At 37.8% G+C, this 15,876-nt stretch overlaps 2 protein-coding genes across 2 annotated transcripts; one reads left to right on the top strand and one right to left on the bottom strand.

Moving 5' to 3' along the window:
* The first annotated feature begins 80 nt into the window (after window positions 1-80).
* On the top strand, window positions 81-5,219 carry LOC103328805 (subtilisin-like serine-protease S). Its single transcript, XM_008231221.3, is given in 12 exon segments — window positions 81-1,016; window positions 1,283-1,374; window positions 1,500-1,597; window positions 1,748-1,900; window positions 1,980-2,091; window positions 2,282-2,822; window positions 2,958-3,052; window positions 3,451-3,690; window positions 3,853-3,967; window positions 4,140-4,344; window positions 4,440-4,891; window positions 4,893-5,219. Coding segments are annotated over 12 exon segments (2,295 nt in total). The 5' UTR covers window positions 81-920; the 3' UTR covers window positions 4,989-5,219.
* Window positions 5,220-6,121: 902 nt separating this feature from the next.
* Window positions 6,122-9,959, bottom strand: LOC103328794 (Tetratricopeptide repeat (TPR)-like superfamily protein). The gene is given in 2 exon segments (XM_008231210.2): window positions 6,122-9,633; window positions 9,636-9,959. Coding segments are annotated over 2 exon segments (2,631 nt in total). The 5' UTR covers window positions 9,838-9,959; the 3' UTR covers window positions 6,122-7,204.
* Window positions 9,960-15,876: the final 5,917 nt, after the last annotated feature.

The following is a 15,876-nucleotide window of genomic DNA, read 5'->3' as shown; positions in this document are numbered from 1 at the left end:
TGTGATTACTGTCAAAAATCATCTAGATAGGATTGGATGGTTGGAGGGGTTTACTTTTGAAGTGACCGTTGTCTATTTGTAGTAAAATTCATTTCTTTGCTTTTAGTATCATCTTTTGTATGTTTACACATTGTTTCTTTAGTATTGTGATTTGGGAAGTTGAGAACTTGGGTACCGGTTTGTGTCCGAATTCCAGTTAGTTGCGTAACTGGCATTCTTCTGGTCCCCTAGCAAACCTGTTTCTCAGTTAATCTTGTGTACCTTTCATGGATATGCTTTCAGGAGTGGATGCGCCTTTCGGAGGACTTGGATCTTTAATCCGGCAGAGTTCTGTGACCTGGGATGCATGCCACCCTCCCTTTTTTCACTTCTCCTTTTTCCTCCTTTTCCCAGGCTGGACTTGGCATTAAATTTTTCACCTGCTGTGGTCACATAACTCACATGATCTTAGTTGTGCTGAACACGTCAGTCCCATGTTTACTCTGTCATTATTTCATGTTTCAATGTGTAAAGAAATTAGTGATATACTATACTCTTGTGTATTATGTTTGGTTGGAATTGTCAGTCTAATGTGTGTATTGTGTGGAAACCACATTTGGAAATGTTTCATTAAAAGCATATATCCTTGTACGTTCTACATGAAACAACAGCTTACGTCCACAAAATTCAATTGCCTATCACCACTATTGTCCGAAAAAAAAAAATCACCACTATTGTCCAAAAACAGACCATGGTACTTCTGGGCATGTTTGAAAATTTCTCCAGTAAGCCAACAAAAGCCGGCTCGAAGATGTTTATGAGCCAACTTTAATGAAAAATGCCGGCATTGCCCAACAAGCCTTATACAGTTTGGGGTATAAAATGAGCTTGTAACCTTCACAAAATCACTGCAATTTCTTGGTTTCTCTATTTTTATCGTTATGGTTTCTGCTTATATCTTGAAGCTCACTACAGTTCTTACTCTTCTCTTCTTCATTGCATTTTCTTTGGCCCATGGAGCCACTGCTAACAAAAAGGTACTGAGACACGATTCCACGAGGCCATCATTTAGTTTTCACACTACTAGAAATGAGATAACTGAAAAAATTTCATTAAAAACGAAGGAAGGCACTTGGTATGAAATGGTTTTGAATTGGCATGCAAAAATTATAAGTTCTTTTCCAAGGATAATCTTGAAATATGATGAGCATAATTCGAAACCCCAAACCCGAAAATGAATATAGTTGCATCTATATATATGTGTGACCTGAATTTGTATTTCTTTTTCTTTTTCATGTTGCAGCATTATATAGTCTACATGGGGCACCACTCTCACCCCAACTCTGAATCTGTCATCAGAGCAAACCATGAGATTCTTGCTTCAGTCACTGGAAGGCAGGATACTAATTGGATTTATGCAGCTATATAGAAACAATTTCTGCTTCCATTTTCTTACTTTCATAAATGCCAATGCAGACTGCTATATGTTTTATTTATTCATGTTTTGGAATAATTCTCAGTATTGTTGGAGCACAAGATGCAGCACTTCATCATTACAGTAAAACTTTTCAAGGCTTCTCAGCCAGGCTTACACCAGAGCAAGCTCAACAACTTGCAGGTACTGTGATTAGATTACTATGGTATTGTCTTCTAGAAACCCAATAGAATAAGAATAGAAGAAAGAATAGTTTTTTACAAAATAAAAGTAAAAATCTCGACTATATGTGAGAAGAACTTCATTACATTGATTTCCGTTCATGTACTACAGAAAGTGATTCAGTTGTTTCTGTGTTCGAGAGCAAAACAAATCGTTTGAGCACAACACATTCCTGGGATTTTCTAGGCCTAGACTCTATTCCCCAATACAATCAAATGCCAATGGATTCAAAATCCAATGTCATTGTTGGAGTGATTGACACTGGTATGGCTTCAATCTTTTTTCTTATCTGGTTCTTCTCCTTATACTCCTTTATGATTGTTTCGTTAGTTTTGTTTTGCAGGAGTTTGGCCAGAGTCAGAGAGCTTCAATGATAAAGGATTAGGGCCTGTGCCAGAGAAATTCAAAGGAGAGTGTGTTACTGGCGAGAATTTTACATTGGCCAACTGCAACAGGTACCCTTCATGTCTTGGACTGCTATAAATTTTATTCTTATCATCCAACAAATACAAAGAAAAGAAAGAAAAAAAAAAAACTGTTTAGGTCAATAGATATCTTCTACCTTAATATGACTGCACATTGCTGAATCATGCAGGGTTTCCATATCCAGAAGTCCAACTTTGTAAATTGGTTTTGTATTTGCAGGAAAATCATCGGCTCCCGCTTTTATGTTCAAGGATTTGAAGTAGAGAAGGGGCCTCTTGAGTCCTTTGCGCCTCTTCCTTTTTTCCGATCAGCTCGAGATAGTGATGGACATGGAAGTCACACTGGCTCAACAATAGCTGGATCTGTGGTACCTAATGCCAGCTTCTTCGGGATGGCCAGAGGCACTGCAAGAGGTGGTGCACCGAGCACCAGACTTGCTATCTACAAGGCATGCTGGTTTAACTTGTGTAGTGATGCAGACGTTCTTTCTGCTATGGATGATGCCATTTATGATGGTGTCGATATTCTCTCCCTTTCCCTTGGCCCTGACCCTCCACAGCCAACTTATTTTGAAAATGCAATCTCCATTGGGGCTTTCCATGCATTCCACAGAGGAATACTTGTTTCTGCATCAGCTGGGAACTCTGGTTTCCCAAGTACTGCATGCAATGTTGCTCCCTGGATCCTCACTGTTGCTGCCAGCACTTTGGATAGGGAATTCCATTCAAACGTATATCTCGGAAATTCAAGAATTCTAAAGGTGAGCTTGGCATCCAAATGCTTCTACCCTTTAAAGGTTTTTTTTAACCACATAAAGGTTTGTGCATGTGTGCACACACAACACACTGAAAAAACAATTAAAGTTGACATTCAGATATAAATTCTGCGATGACAGGGTTCCTCTTTAAACCCACTGAAAATGGAAAGGTCTTACGGTTTGATAGCTGCAAGCGCTGCAGCTCTCCCAGAAGTCACAGCAAAGAATGCAAGGTAATCTTTCTTTTCAAATGTTTGATGTTAATATTACTGCTACACCAGTTGACGCATGATATAGTTTTCTACCATGCTATATGCTCAGTACATGCTTTTAGCACCCAAAAGAAAACACACCTGCTCAGTATTATGCCAATACTACTTCATGTCATTCTAAGAAAACTCATCAGGTAATGGTTTTCAATATTCAAACTTTTTAAAATCTCCACGATGGTAATGAATGAAACCATAGGTTTCTTTCGATATGTGACACCCAGTACTAACCTCCAAATTTGTAATCATGATCAAACGAAATCTGGTTTGCCTTGGCCAAGCTAATACTTGAGCCCATGAAAACCTGTGAACCTTCATTATTTGCTCACCGTTAGATAAGTTCTGATTTTTTCTTTTATCAGCTTCTGCAAGAACAATACTCTAAATGCTAGCTTAATTAAGGGGAAAATCGTGGTATGCACCTTTGAGACCTTCACTGACAACCGAATGGACAAAAGCATAGTTGTAAGACAAGGTGGTGGTGTGGGAATGATTCTTGTCGATCCATTTCTCAAAGATGTTGGCTTCCAGTTTGTCATCCCAGGCACTCTAATTGGTCAAGAAGAAGCACAAGAGCTTCAAGAGTACATGACAACAGAAAAGTGAGTTTCTCAAGCTTTGCTTGCTCAAATTTCTATCAATGGAAGAAATTAAAAGTTACTTAAAAAATGTAAATTGAAAGCTACAGATATCCAACAAGTCAGTGATACTAGCTACTGAGAAGTCCTAAATTGATTGGAAATTTAAAAGTCTTGTTATTACAGGAACCCAGTTGCTATAATCTCCCCGACAATTACATTTCTGAAAACTAAACCTGCACCAGAAATGGCAGTGTTCTCATCCATGGGGCCAAATATCATAACCCCAGACATTATCAAAGTAAGTTCTATCAAATCTCTTAGTTTCTTCTTGGATATATCTAAAACATTTACAAATCAATATTAATGCCGGAATGTGGGTAAATGAGCATCATCAGTGCTATATCCTGGGGTTATACTAAATGAACAATTAACTCCAAATAAATAATCAACTATGAAAATACCTATTGCAGCCAGATGTTACAGGACCAGGAGTGAATGTTTTAGCAGCATGGTCTCCGGTAGCGACTGCTGCCACGGCTGAAAGGTCTGTCAATTATAACATAATATCTGGCACCTCAATGTCTTGCCCACATGTATCTGCAGTTGCAGCAATTTTGAAATCCTACCAACCTTCCTGGAGTCCTGCAGCCATAATGTCTGCAATAATGACAACAGGTCACTGCATTTAAAAGGTTTTACATTATACTTTCACGTAGCTTAACAAACTTATATTGGGTCACTGAAGTTACGATTTTCTTTTGTTGTCACAGCAACTGTCCTTGATAACAGCAGAAGCACCATTGGAAGAGATCCAAATGGAACCCCTACCACACCTTTTGACTATGGATCTGGACACATTAACCCAGCTGCAGCAATTGATCCTGGACTAGTATATGATTTTGATTCCCGTGACATTATCAATTTTCTCTGCAGCACTGGGGCTAGCCCTTTGCAACTGAAAAACCTCACAGGAAGTCTAGTTTATTGCCAGAAGTCTCCTACCCCTTCCTACAATTTTAACTATCCTTCGATTGGTGTGTCAAAAATGAATGGAAGGGTATCTGTTCACCGAACCGTTACTTATTATGGTAAAGGCTCAACAGTATATGTTGCCAATGTAGATTATCCAGCAGGTGTGAATGTTACAGTTGCACCATCAAAACTCAAATTTACAAAAACCGGGGAAAAGATGTCTTTTAGGGTAGATTTTGCTGCTTTCAAGAAACAGTAATGGAAGCTTCGTGTTTGGAGCTTTGACATGGAGCAATGGTATTCAAAAGGTTAGGAGTCCTATTGGTCTCAATGTGATTTCAGCATAGGAACAAGAGTTCTAGAGATTCTTTTTTTTTTCAAGATACTATATCTAGATGATGGTTTGAACTTGTCGATTGTCCCATCAAAAGCTACAAGGAGAAATGTACTTGTGTAGTATATCAAAAGTTCATAGTCACTTCTTTCCTATGGACTTGTATATCTATGGTTTCAGATGAAATACAATCCGATATGTATGAGGCATTGAGAAATCATAGTTCCCACCCCCCTTTTCGTAAGTGGCATGCTGAATTTGTGGATTGCCAAAATATACAACACTGCAAGTGCAAGAAAGTTAAGCATCTCATTAGCTTCATGATAAATGCGAAAAAGTTATCATGTAATTGTTATTCTTTCCTCGTACTTTCGTCGGTTAGGTAGGGTGGGGGAAGGACTAAATCTTTATACTATGTTTCAAATTCTTGTAATTTTTGAAAATTAAGGTTTCATCCCCGAAACATCAATTATAGGAAATCCTTATCTGATAACTTTTAACAGCAATAAGAATACAGTGAATGCAAGTCTGTGCTGAGCTTGGAACTGTAACTGTAAGAGGCAACTTTCAAGGCAAAAACAATGCAAGATCCAAGACCTAACAAAGTCCACTAAGTTTATCATAATAGATATCCACACTCATGAAGTTTCTGTCAAAATCGTTATGCAGGTGTGACTTAGAAAGCAATGAGCAAAAGCTGTTCAATATGTCTAAGGCTTTAATAATGGAATTGACGCAGGACTTTAACAAAAGAATATGAAGCTGCTAATGAAGAGATTATGCAGTAGTACCATATTACTCCATGGATAACCAACAAAGTATTTCAACTTGCTAAGAAGTCGGAAAATGGATCACATGACCAAATACATCAGAAAACAAAAGTCATGTAACGACTTTGTGGACTTGAATTGATTGTGAGAATGCTACCTAGGTTGAAGAAAGAAAGTTAAGATAACAAAGTTGTGCTATCTAGCATTGTACAAAATTAATTGGTGCTGTCACATACCTTCTACAACATGAGTGGTAGGCAAAGAAAATTTCATGAGACTGTTGATCTGGTCTTCTTTTATTTATTTATTTATTTTTTTTTATGAAAAGGCAACAATGACCAATTAGCTCATAAGCTAGTGGTGAAGAGGTTCCAAATTTGAATCTCCGTTTCTCTGTTGATAAAAGAAGAATACAAATGAGTTCCCAAATTAACCCAAAAAAAGAAAGAAAATGAACTTTAACAACAACAGACACTACTGTTATCCTAACTGTAATTGTCGACAAAGAGCTGTTTCCCAATCCAAATATCCAGCAACCAAAGTCCGAACTGACGACCAAAATCTGATTCTCACCCAAATTTCCTCCACTTCCACACCTTCATACTGCCATCCTCCTATTTTGTTCCATCCGAATAGCTTTGAAAAACAGCTAACAGCATATACCCCTAAAGAGCTTTTGCTTTCTTACCCCTACCTATGCTTCTCAGAGAGCAAAGCAACACAACTCCTTAGGAAGACCCAGCTTACATTGGCTTCCCTATACAATCTCTACCACATATTTAGAAACACATTATCCACATTCCCTCCACCCTCTTCTTTGCACAAAATGCATCAATGAGGTGAAAGACACATATAAGGCCTTCTTTTGATCACATAACAAGTATTAACCTCCTGTGAGCTAGTCCATGCCAAGACTTTTACTTTAGGTGGAACCCTTGCTGTCCAGATCTGCCCAAAAGGTTGGAAAGATAGGGAATCCTGCCTGTGGCACAAAAGCCAAACACAAGACTTACATAAGGACTCCCCTGAAGTTTCTAGCCTCCACTTTCTTGCATCAACCCCATTTGGAAATAGACACACATTTTCTAATAACAGTAACATTGCAGAAAGGCTCCTCCATCTCAATTTCATTCAGATTTCTTCTTATCTTGAAATCCCACTGATGTAGGATCATGTAGCAATCAACAGTTACTTGGTATGTAAACCTTGGTATGTGGTGCTTCTTTATTTTATGATAAAAACCATTGGGTCACTCACCATAAAAATCTATTAAAAAAATACACCTGCTAGATGCATGGTGTGCTAAATTCTCCATTTAAGTTAGGAGTTCAATTCTCACTGCCACCATGATGAAAATTTCGTAGCACAAGAAGCCATGCTGCTGCTTTGCTTAAAGGTATTTTGATGACTTAAGAAACCTTTCAAAACTTCATGTTAAACCCATTTCCCAAATGAGGAGTCACCAATAGTCTCCACAAGAGCATAAACCATCCTTAAAGTGGTGGAATCGATTTGAATCCCTGACAACAATATCTCTTGCTTCAATCACCGAAATTAACTTAATAACTGCGTGACAGTCTCCACATACTCTAAGATTTTTCAGAATCTGGATAGTAGACCCTGGAGGTTTGGCAATCAATCCAAAAGCAATTGCTAGCCTTTCACTGTGTTGAGAAAGAAAGGCTGCTTTGTGTTCCTCTTCAACATCATGAAGCACATAATTTGTGTCCGGCTGGTAACCCATATCACTCAATCGGTTATTTAACTCTTCAAGTTTTGAATATATAAGGTCTGACATGGGATGTGAAAGGTCACCAGCCAAAAATGAGTAGGTCTTGTTCTTCACCTCAATCCAGCTATACCCGGGTTGCTTTTTCACGTTTCTCTCATCCATCAGTTTCCTCACTTTAGCTCTCTCTTGCCAGTTTCCAGCTGCGGCATAGATATTGGACAGGAGAACATATGCGGCAGAGTCTTGTGGCTGAAGCGCAATGAGCTTTTCTGCCGCGAGTTTTCCCAGCTCTATGTTGCGGTGAATACGGCAAGCACCCAAGAGAGCTCGCCATGTATTTGCACCAGCTTCGAATGGCATTCCATTTATGATATCCATGGCCTTTTCAAGATTTCCTGCTCGGCTGTATAGATCAACCATACAAGAATAGTGCTCCATTGTTGGATCGATATGGTAATCTTGGACCATAATATTGAAGTATTTTTTACCTTCATCTACTAAGCCTGCATGAGTACAGGCAGAGATCATGATAATGAATGTTATACCGTCCATTTCCAAATTTTTTCTACGCATATCTTCAAATACTTCAAGAACCTTCTTCCCATTACCATGTTGAGCATAACCAGAGATCATTGAGTTCCATGAAACTAAGTCTCTCTCTCCTTGCCTCTTGAAAACTTCATTTGCACTCTCAATATTCCCCCTTTTTGCATACATGGTGACAAGAGCACTACTTAGACATAAAGTATTATTCAACCTTAGTTTAATTGAGCATGCATGAAACTGTTTCCCCTGCTCTACTGCTGCACTAGGTGCAGCACAAGCATTAATGATACTAGACAAGGTAAACTCATTAGGTATGACCCCCTCCCTTGCCAACTGGAGGTAAATTTTAACAGCTCCCTCAGTATCTCCTATTTGAGCATATCCAGAAAGCATTGCTGACCATGCCACAATGTCCTTCTCATCAATTATATGAAAAACTTTTTCAGCTTCATGAACATTTTGCATCTTAACATAAGCATCTATGAGTGAGGTTCCTACTGAAGGTGACTTCTCGTAATTGGTTTTGATGACTTGTGCATGTACTTGGCCTATAGAAAAAGAAGGGCGGGCCATAAGGATGGCAGAATAAGTGAAATCATTTGGTTTAACACCTTCTCTACTCATTTGACAGAATAACTTCACTGCTTGTTCTGTTCCACCATTCTGCAAGTACCCACTGATCATGGCAGTCCAAGTTACCACACTTTGAAAACCTTGCATCATAGAAAACATTTTATAAGCGTCATCCATTTCACTGCATTTACTATAAGCCACCATAAGTGCTGTTTTAATATTGCGATCAAATGCCAACCCACTCTTCAGAACACAGCACTGAAGTTGTCTTGCAAAAACCAATTCTTTATAATTAGCACATAACTTAATGATAGTAACAAATATCGGTTGTGTGAACTTAACACCTGCAAGCCCCATCTGATTAAACATTTCAAAAGCTTCCAAATCGAGCCCATTTATCACATAACCCGCAATCAAACTATTCCAAGTAACTGCATCCCTATTCGGCATACAATCAAAAACAGCTTTAGCATCCTTAACTATCCCTGACTTTAGATACATATTAATCAAAGAATTGCACACAAAAGTAATTGACTCAAAGCCATTCTTTATCACCATGGTATGAACCTGACTTCCCTTCTCAGCCATACCTTTAGCTGCCAAAACTCCAAGAACATTCACAAATGTATGCGGGTTAGGCTTATTTCCTTCTAGTCGCATCTCTGAAAACAACTCCAATGCCTGGTCATTCAACCCATTTCTTGCATAACCTGCAATCAGGGAAGTCCATGACACTACAGTTCTGTCCCCCATCTCATCAAAGACTCTCCTTCCATCTCTAACACCTTCAGTCTTCATATACATATCAAGAAGAGAGGTCCCAACACTAACATCCTCTGCACACCCAGATTTTACACATTGACAATGCAGTTGTCTACCCGCAACTTGATCAGACAAGCACCCACAAACCTTAAGAACAGAAGACAGGATCGACCCATTAACTCGTAAACCAGACCGCCAAAGACCCATAAAGAGGTTAATCGCTTCATTGTTGCGGTCATTGCGAAAATACTCGAAAAGCAAGTGATTGTATTCCAAAGGTCTCTCTGGGGAGTTTTGTCGAGCAGGTGGTGTGCAATTACAGAATTTCTTGATTCAGACACGCAGCTCTCCGTTTTTGGAGAGAAGGCAATCGCGTGAAGGTGGCAGAGAGGCTTGGTATGATATGAAAGCTGGTATTGTTTGAGAGTTTGGTTTGTGTATGACTGTGCAAGGGTCCTCAAAGCGGGCTTTAGAGTCATGCTCTCTTCTTACTTGCATTTGCCGCGCGTGGAGACGAAAGAGAGAACGAAAGAGCGCGCGCCCGCAAACGATTTTAAGCTTCAAACAGCTGCTTATGCTATGGGCCTTTGGCCGTCTCTTGGGCATTTGGGAGAACATGACAGCCCAAATAAAAGTCCCATTAGAAAACAACCCAAAATCGAAAAATCCATCATTTGAATACCACATGATGTGGCAAGTAATGTATACAACCAACATCCAATGAAATTTGCATCGGGAAAAAAAAACATTTAATGAGATTGATTAATTAATTGATCATGTATACCTCACATACCAAATAAGTGGTATTCAAATGTGGTGCAAAAATAAGGAAACATGACTCACCTTGGGTAGTATAGGGAGACTACATTTATAGACCAACTTATGTACCACCTCTCTAATAGAGTATAGAGGTGAGACTTATTGTATTGGCGAGCTTCATCCAGAAAGAAAATACACAATATGTTTTACAAATGTGATCTCTCTAACATGAGCCGATTAATAATCAATAAGATTTGATGCCATGATTAAGTAAATAAATGTGGTTAGGATTGATTGACCATCTTTTTACATAAACACGAGATGACACGGCATGAAGACTTCGGAGCCAAAATATAAAAGAATGACTTTTCAGACAAAGTTGGTATACACAAAATTATTGCTCTAATGACCAATCGTCTTAATTCTGTGTATCCTTTTTGTTGGACGCCCTATCGCATCTTTGCCAGCTTATATATCAAGAAAGAAACCAATAAACCTCAAGAAGTGACATTTTCATTACATTCCTATTAAATAGTTATTTTGTTAGGTCAGTTGGAGGCCCCAAATTAAAGTAATGAACCATTTCATTAATTCTTTGGTGTTCTGCTAACGGGGTTTAGTTTAGTGAAAAATTTGACTTGTAAATCAGAGGTTTCAGGTTCAAACCCCCATGACATTATTTGTGTGTGTGTGTGTGAAAAATCCCCCTCCTCCTCTTCCTTTAATTTAGACTATCACTTGTAATCAAAACAAAATTCTTTCTACAAGTCACAGCTACTATCACACTCAAGATTTTATTAAAGAAGTTAGTTGGGCAGCATTTTCAGCAATAAAGTGCCATGCACAGCCCATTCGTTAAACTCATCACAAATGAACCATTCTTTCGTGTTCTAGCCAAGGACGTTATGTACGCCTTTTGATTTTCTAGATTTTTGGTTTTGACATTATTTTGCAAGATGCCTCTATAACAAAATCTAGCATTAGTCACAATTGAGGACATGCCAAAGTTTTGGTCATTAAAAGCAGTATTCTCACTGAGCCTCTGTTGGTCGTAGATCGTTGCCAAAAGCAGGTTTTAGCCACGAAGCTTTTAGGAATGCCTAAAAATCGTTCCCCAAACCAAAAGGGCTTTTTAGTGGTACTTGTCATTGACGACTAACATGCAAGCTCACTTTCAAAAGAAAAAAAATGAAAAGGACCATTTCAGCCATCCCTTTCTGATGCAAGGCCATTCATATCCACCGTATCTACCATGGTGCTTCAAGTCTGTGGCTGAAGACATTTGGCAGCGGATGGAAAAATGCTGATGCAGATAAGGAAGCATTAAAATGAATCATGGGGATAGAAAGCACTTAACTCAGTAGTTGGTTTGTTAATTTGGGTGTTGGTTCAATGTATGGGGTGAAAGATTAAGAATTTAAATACTTGTATGCATAGACTTGTCAAATGAGCAGTTGTTTTTGAGAAAAGATTGTATTTCATTAAATCAAAGGGAATATTACATGACAAGAACTAGCATGTAATGTTCCTTTCAAATAAGTAGTAGTTGTTGAAAATTGAAATTGAAATTAAAGAGAGTTTTCTCTATCTTGTGCTCACAATTTGGATATTCTTATAATCAACAAGTTTGAGTGTATCGTGTTCTAAACGGGACTTGGTGGTTTGTGGTTTGTGTTTTCAACACCCTTGCTTGAGTGCCGTTGCATCAAATTCTCTCATATCTAGATTACTCACATTTGTCAAGAATCTAACGTGGTGGCGGATCTTTTACCAAAAAAGGGATATCATTACCATCATTCATGTATTTGGTTTAGTAATTTTTCTTTGGATGTAATGTCTAGACTACAAGGGGACTTGTATGGTATTAAGATCCCAACGGGATCTAACTTGTAATGTTTTTTCAGTCTTCTAAAAATAGATTTCTTAAATTCATAATATTTTCCTTGTTTCCTTTCCAAGAGAAAAAGAGTAATTATGAAGGTTCTAAATTTATTCACAACTTTTTGTTCTTTTATACTAACATCATCTTAAAAGCGCATATAAAAAAAAAACAAAAAACAAAGTTCGACCTCTCGTGTATGCAAAATATTTGAATTTACCTAACATGTGATTTGCAGATAGCTTGTGCCGGTTGTCCAAATCCAAAGAAGTTTGTCAAGCAAACAAATTTTTCAATCATGTCGACAACCCTTGCTCAAGTATGCACAGGACAACAATTGTTGATTAATATACTCATTCAAATATTGTACATTATAATGTGAGCAAGGCTTGTGGAGGACATTTTTTATTTATTCATACAAACTATTATCTAAACAACTCTAGATTAATTTTATTTATAGGAAGGAAGATTTGAACTTTGGCGCAAGAGGACATGCTTATTACTTTGGGCAACTGGCCGAGCAAACGTCAGCAACTTGTGCAGATCTTTATGATATGATTTATTATATCCTTCTCATGGAATTTCTTTGTTGTATCTGCCAACAAGATCTTAAATGCAAACGTAGTGACTTGATCTTGACTTCCATGAATAATAACACAAAGCAATGTTATTAAAATCCAGTTTTCACAAGGGGAAGGTGGAACGTACGGTGGATATGAATGGCACTGGTCATTGGGGGTGACCATAAGGGCCAAACTTTCCCCACCTACCAAAAACCTAAAGCGTCTACTTGATTACTACGTAGCTAAATATGACAATTATAGATCAATAAACTCCAACTATATGAAACATCAGCCGATTGGTGGAAAGTTCCTGAGTGGCTGAGATAATTAATCATTCTTAATCAACTGTAAATGCATAATAGTTTTGTCCTCAATTTATTCATTGCATTGTCTGACACAGGGCTGTGCGGTTGGACAGCAAACCGATATTTCCGGTCGGCACACCGTTGACTTTTCCGGTCAATGACCGGTTGCGGTTGGACGACCGAGCCGAAATGCTGCGGATGCGGTTGCAGGAAACCAAAGCCGTCGGCAACCGCAACCGACCGATATATATATATATAAATTTTAATACACATGCAGAAGAAACTAGCCGTCTGCTTCCCACCTTCTCAGACTTGCACTTCATCATCGAACTCTCGACTTAAGTTCTCCTCGCTGCTCTCTCATCGACCTCTCTCTCTCTCTCTCTCTCCCCTATATGGCCTTACAGGCACTGAAGCCTCCTCCTTCTCCCTCATCTCTGCTCTATCATCGCTGCCGCCACCCATCTCTCTACTCTCACCTTTACATCTCTGTAATTTGAACTTCTCTCTGTGTTCAAGTCGAAAGTGGCCAAGAGCCTAATTGTAAAACATATTCTTTAAAATAAAAAGATAAAGTAAATAAACTTAAAAATTAATTGGGAAGTGGGAGGAGGAGGCGTGCACGTGAAAGAAAGAGAGGTGAGGTGATGTGTTGGTCGACAACATTATGACACCAATATCAATGTTATTTTTTCAATTTTTAATTTTGCATTAAATAATAATATTTATTTTCAATATATTTTTTCTCACTTTTACTTTTCTTCCTTTCTCCCCACATATTTTTGGTAATTGAAAACTCATCTTCTCCTTCATTTCGAGCAACTCCATTCATTTGCCCTTAGGCCACTTCCAGTAGCCCCCTAGGACTCGGGTTGGGGCAAAAGCCCAAAGTCAAGTTCCATAATAGAGGCTGGCCCAAGTAGGGTGGGGTCCACTAGCTGGGCTGGCCTTGGCGTCATCGCGATGCCGTGGCGTTAGCGGCGAGTTAAAATTTTTTATCGTTGGCGCGTGCATTGCACGTGCCAACGATAAAAATTTGCTCTCGTCGCCTCTGCCATATGGCGCAATCTGTCCTCCGATTTCCGATTTTTCATCCAATTCAACGGCCTGGAATTTTTCAAGGCAAAAAATTATGAAAAAAAATCGTAAATATTTTTGAAAAGACCCCAAAAAATACTGAATCTTTTTCTATAAATACCAATCCCTACTCTTCACTTTTAACAACAAATTCACTTTCTACTCAATAATTTTTTCACTTTCTACTCTAAATTTTTTTTACTTTCAAGTTTAATTTTTCTCTATCAAAGAAACTATTAAATAAAATTCTTTTATTCAAACATTCCATACATAAAAAAACTAACCACAACCGAAGCATTAAAAATATAAAAACAAACAAATCATAACCAAAGCATAAAAATTTCTCTATCAAAGAAACTATTAAATAAAATTCCTTTTTGAAATTCGGATGAAATTTATATGAAATTTATATGAAATTTGAAACCGAAAATCTTATCTGAAAATCAAATATTTTATCAGAAAATCTCATCCGAAAATATTGTCCAAATTAATTGTTTAGGTAAACAAATTTGTGAAAAAAACAAAAAATTGAATAGTACCCCTTTTACCATGGCAATTGCTGGAAGTGCAACTTACTTTTTGCAAAGGCGACACTATTTCGTGAATAGTGTCACCTTAGTCCCTCCTTGCCATGGCAAGATTCCCACTGCTGGAAGTGGCCTTAGCCATGGCAAGGGGGGAGCTAGGGTAGCCACTATTTATGTGAATAGTAGTTGCCTTTGCAAATAGTTTTTTGTGTTTCCACCCGTTGCCATGACAAATGGCAATTACTATTCATTTTTTTGTTTTTTTCACAAATTTTTTTATCTCAATAATTAATTTGGATAATATTTTCGAATAATATTTCCGGGTTCCTACCTGTCAAGACTATTCATAATTGGATAAAATTTCCAGATAAGATTTTTGGGTTCAAATTTATGAATTTCAAATTCATATTTCATATAAATTTTTGGGTTCAAATTTCGGATGAATTTCAAATTTCATATAAGATTTTCATCCAATCAAATCAATCCACGTGATAGATCTATCTTGCCAAAATTTTTTATAAAACCAGAGGCTCAGCTCATGCCTCTCACACCACATCTTTCTATATTTTCATTTCTCAGAGTTTATAATTCATACTCCATTAATTCTTAATGGAAGATTTTAGGAGATGCTTGGAGAGGCAAAAGCGAAAAACAAATGAGAGAAACCGTAGAGCAGATGAAATCAATGCGTTGCAAAGACAAGTCGATGAACAAGTTGTCATAGCAGTGGCTTTGCAAGATGAAGAGAACCAAGGTCACCGTCGTGGTTCACAAGTCGGCCGCTGCCGGAATATAGACAGACATAGGCATTCTTGGGGTAAAAATCTTTTGGAAGATTATTTTATCCCAACTTCTTTGTACTCTGATGTTGATTTTCGAAGGCTATTTAGAATGCAACTCCATTTGTTCAATAAAGTCATGCATGATATTTGCAATTATGATACATACTTTGTTCAAAACTATGATGCTGCTGGGGTTTTGGGGCTTCTTCCGGAGTAAAAGCTTACAATTGTTATACGAATGTTGATGTATGGAGCATTTGCTGATCAGGTGGATGAGATTGCCTGGATGGGGAAGTCCACTACGTTGGAGGCTTTGGTAAGATTTTGTGATGCAATTAAAACAGCCAATTGAATCATTGCCGTTAAGTTTTTTGAAATTTCATCCAATTTTCTGTTATTAATAAAGGTAAATTTGTACTTTTAAATAAAATAATAGTGAAATACATAAAACCAAATAAAAATAAAAATAGCCATAATAATAAATACTAAATAATAAAATAACATATTTAGCAAATGCTTTGGCCAGGGAGAGATAGAGAACGGAAATTGCTTCCTTTTTTTACTTTTGTATTTGGTGTTTTCGATTTCAAAACTGTTGGGAAGGTGGATGACCTAGATACATCTTT

Source organism: Prunus mume, linkage group LG1, assembly GCF_029339155.1.
Source record: "Prunus mume cultivar Tortuosa linkage group LG1, ASM2933915v1, whole genome shotgun sequence".
In the NCBI taxonomy this organism is placed as follows: Eukaryota; Viridiplantae; Streptophyta; class Magnoliopsida; order Rosales; family Rosaceae; genus Prunus; species Prunus mume.
This window is presented reverse-complemented; position numbering and strand designations above follow the sequence as displayed.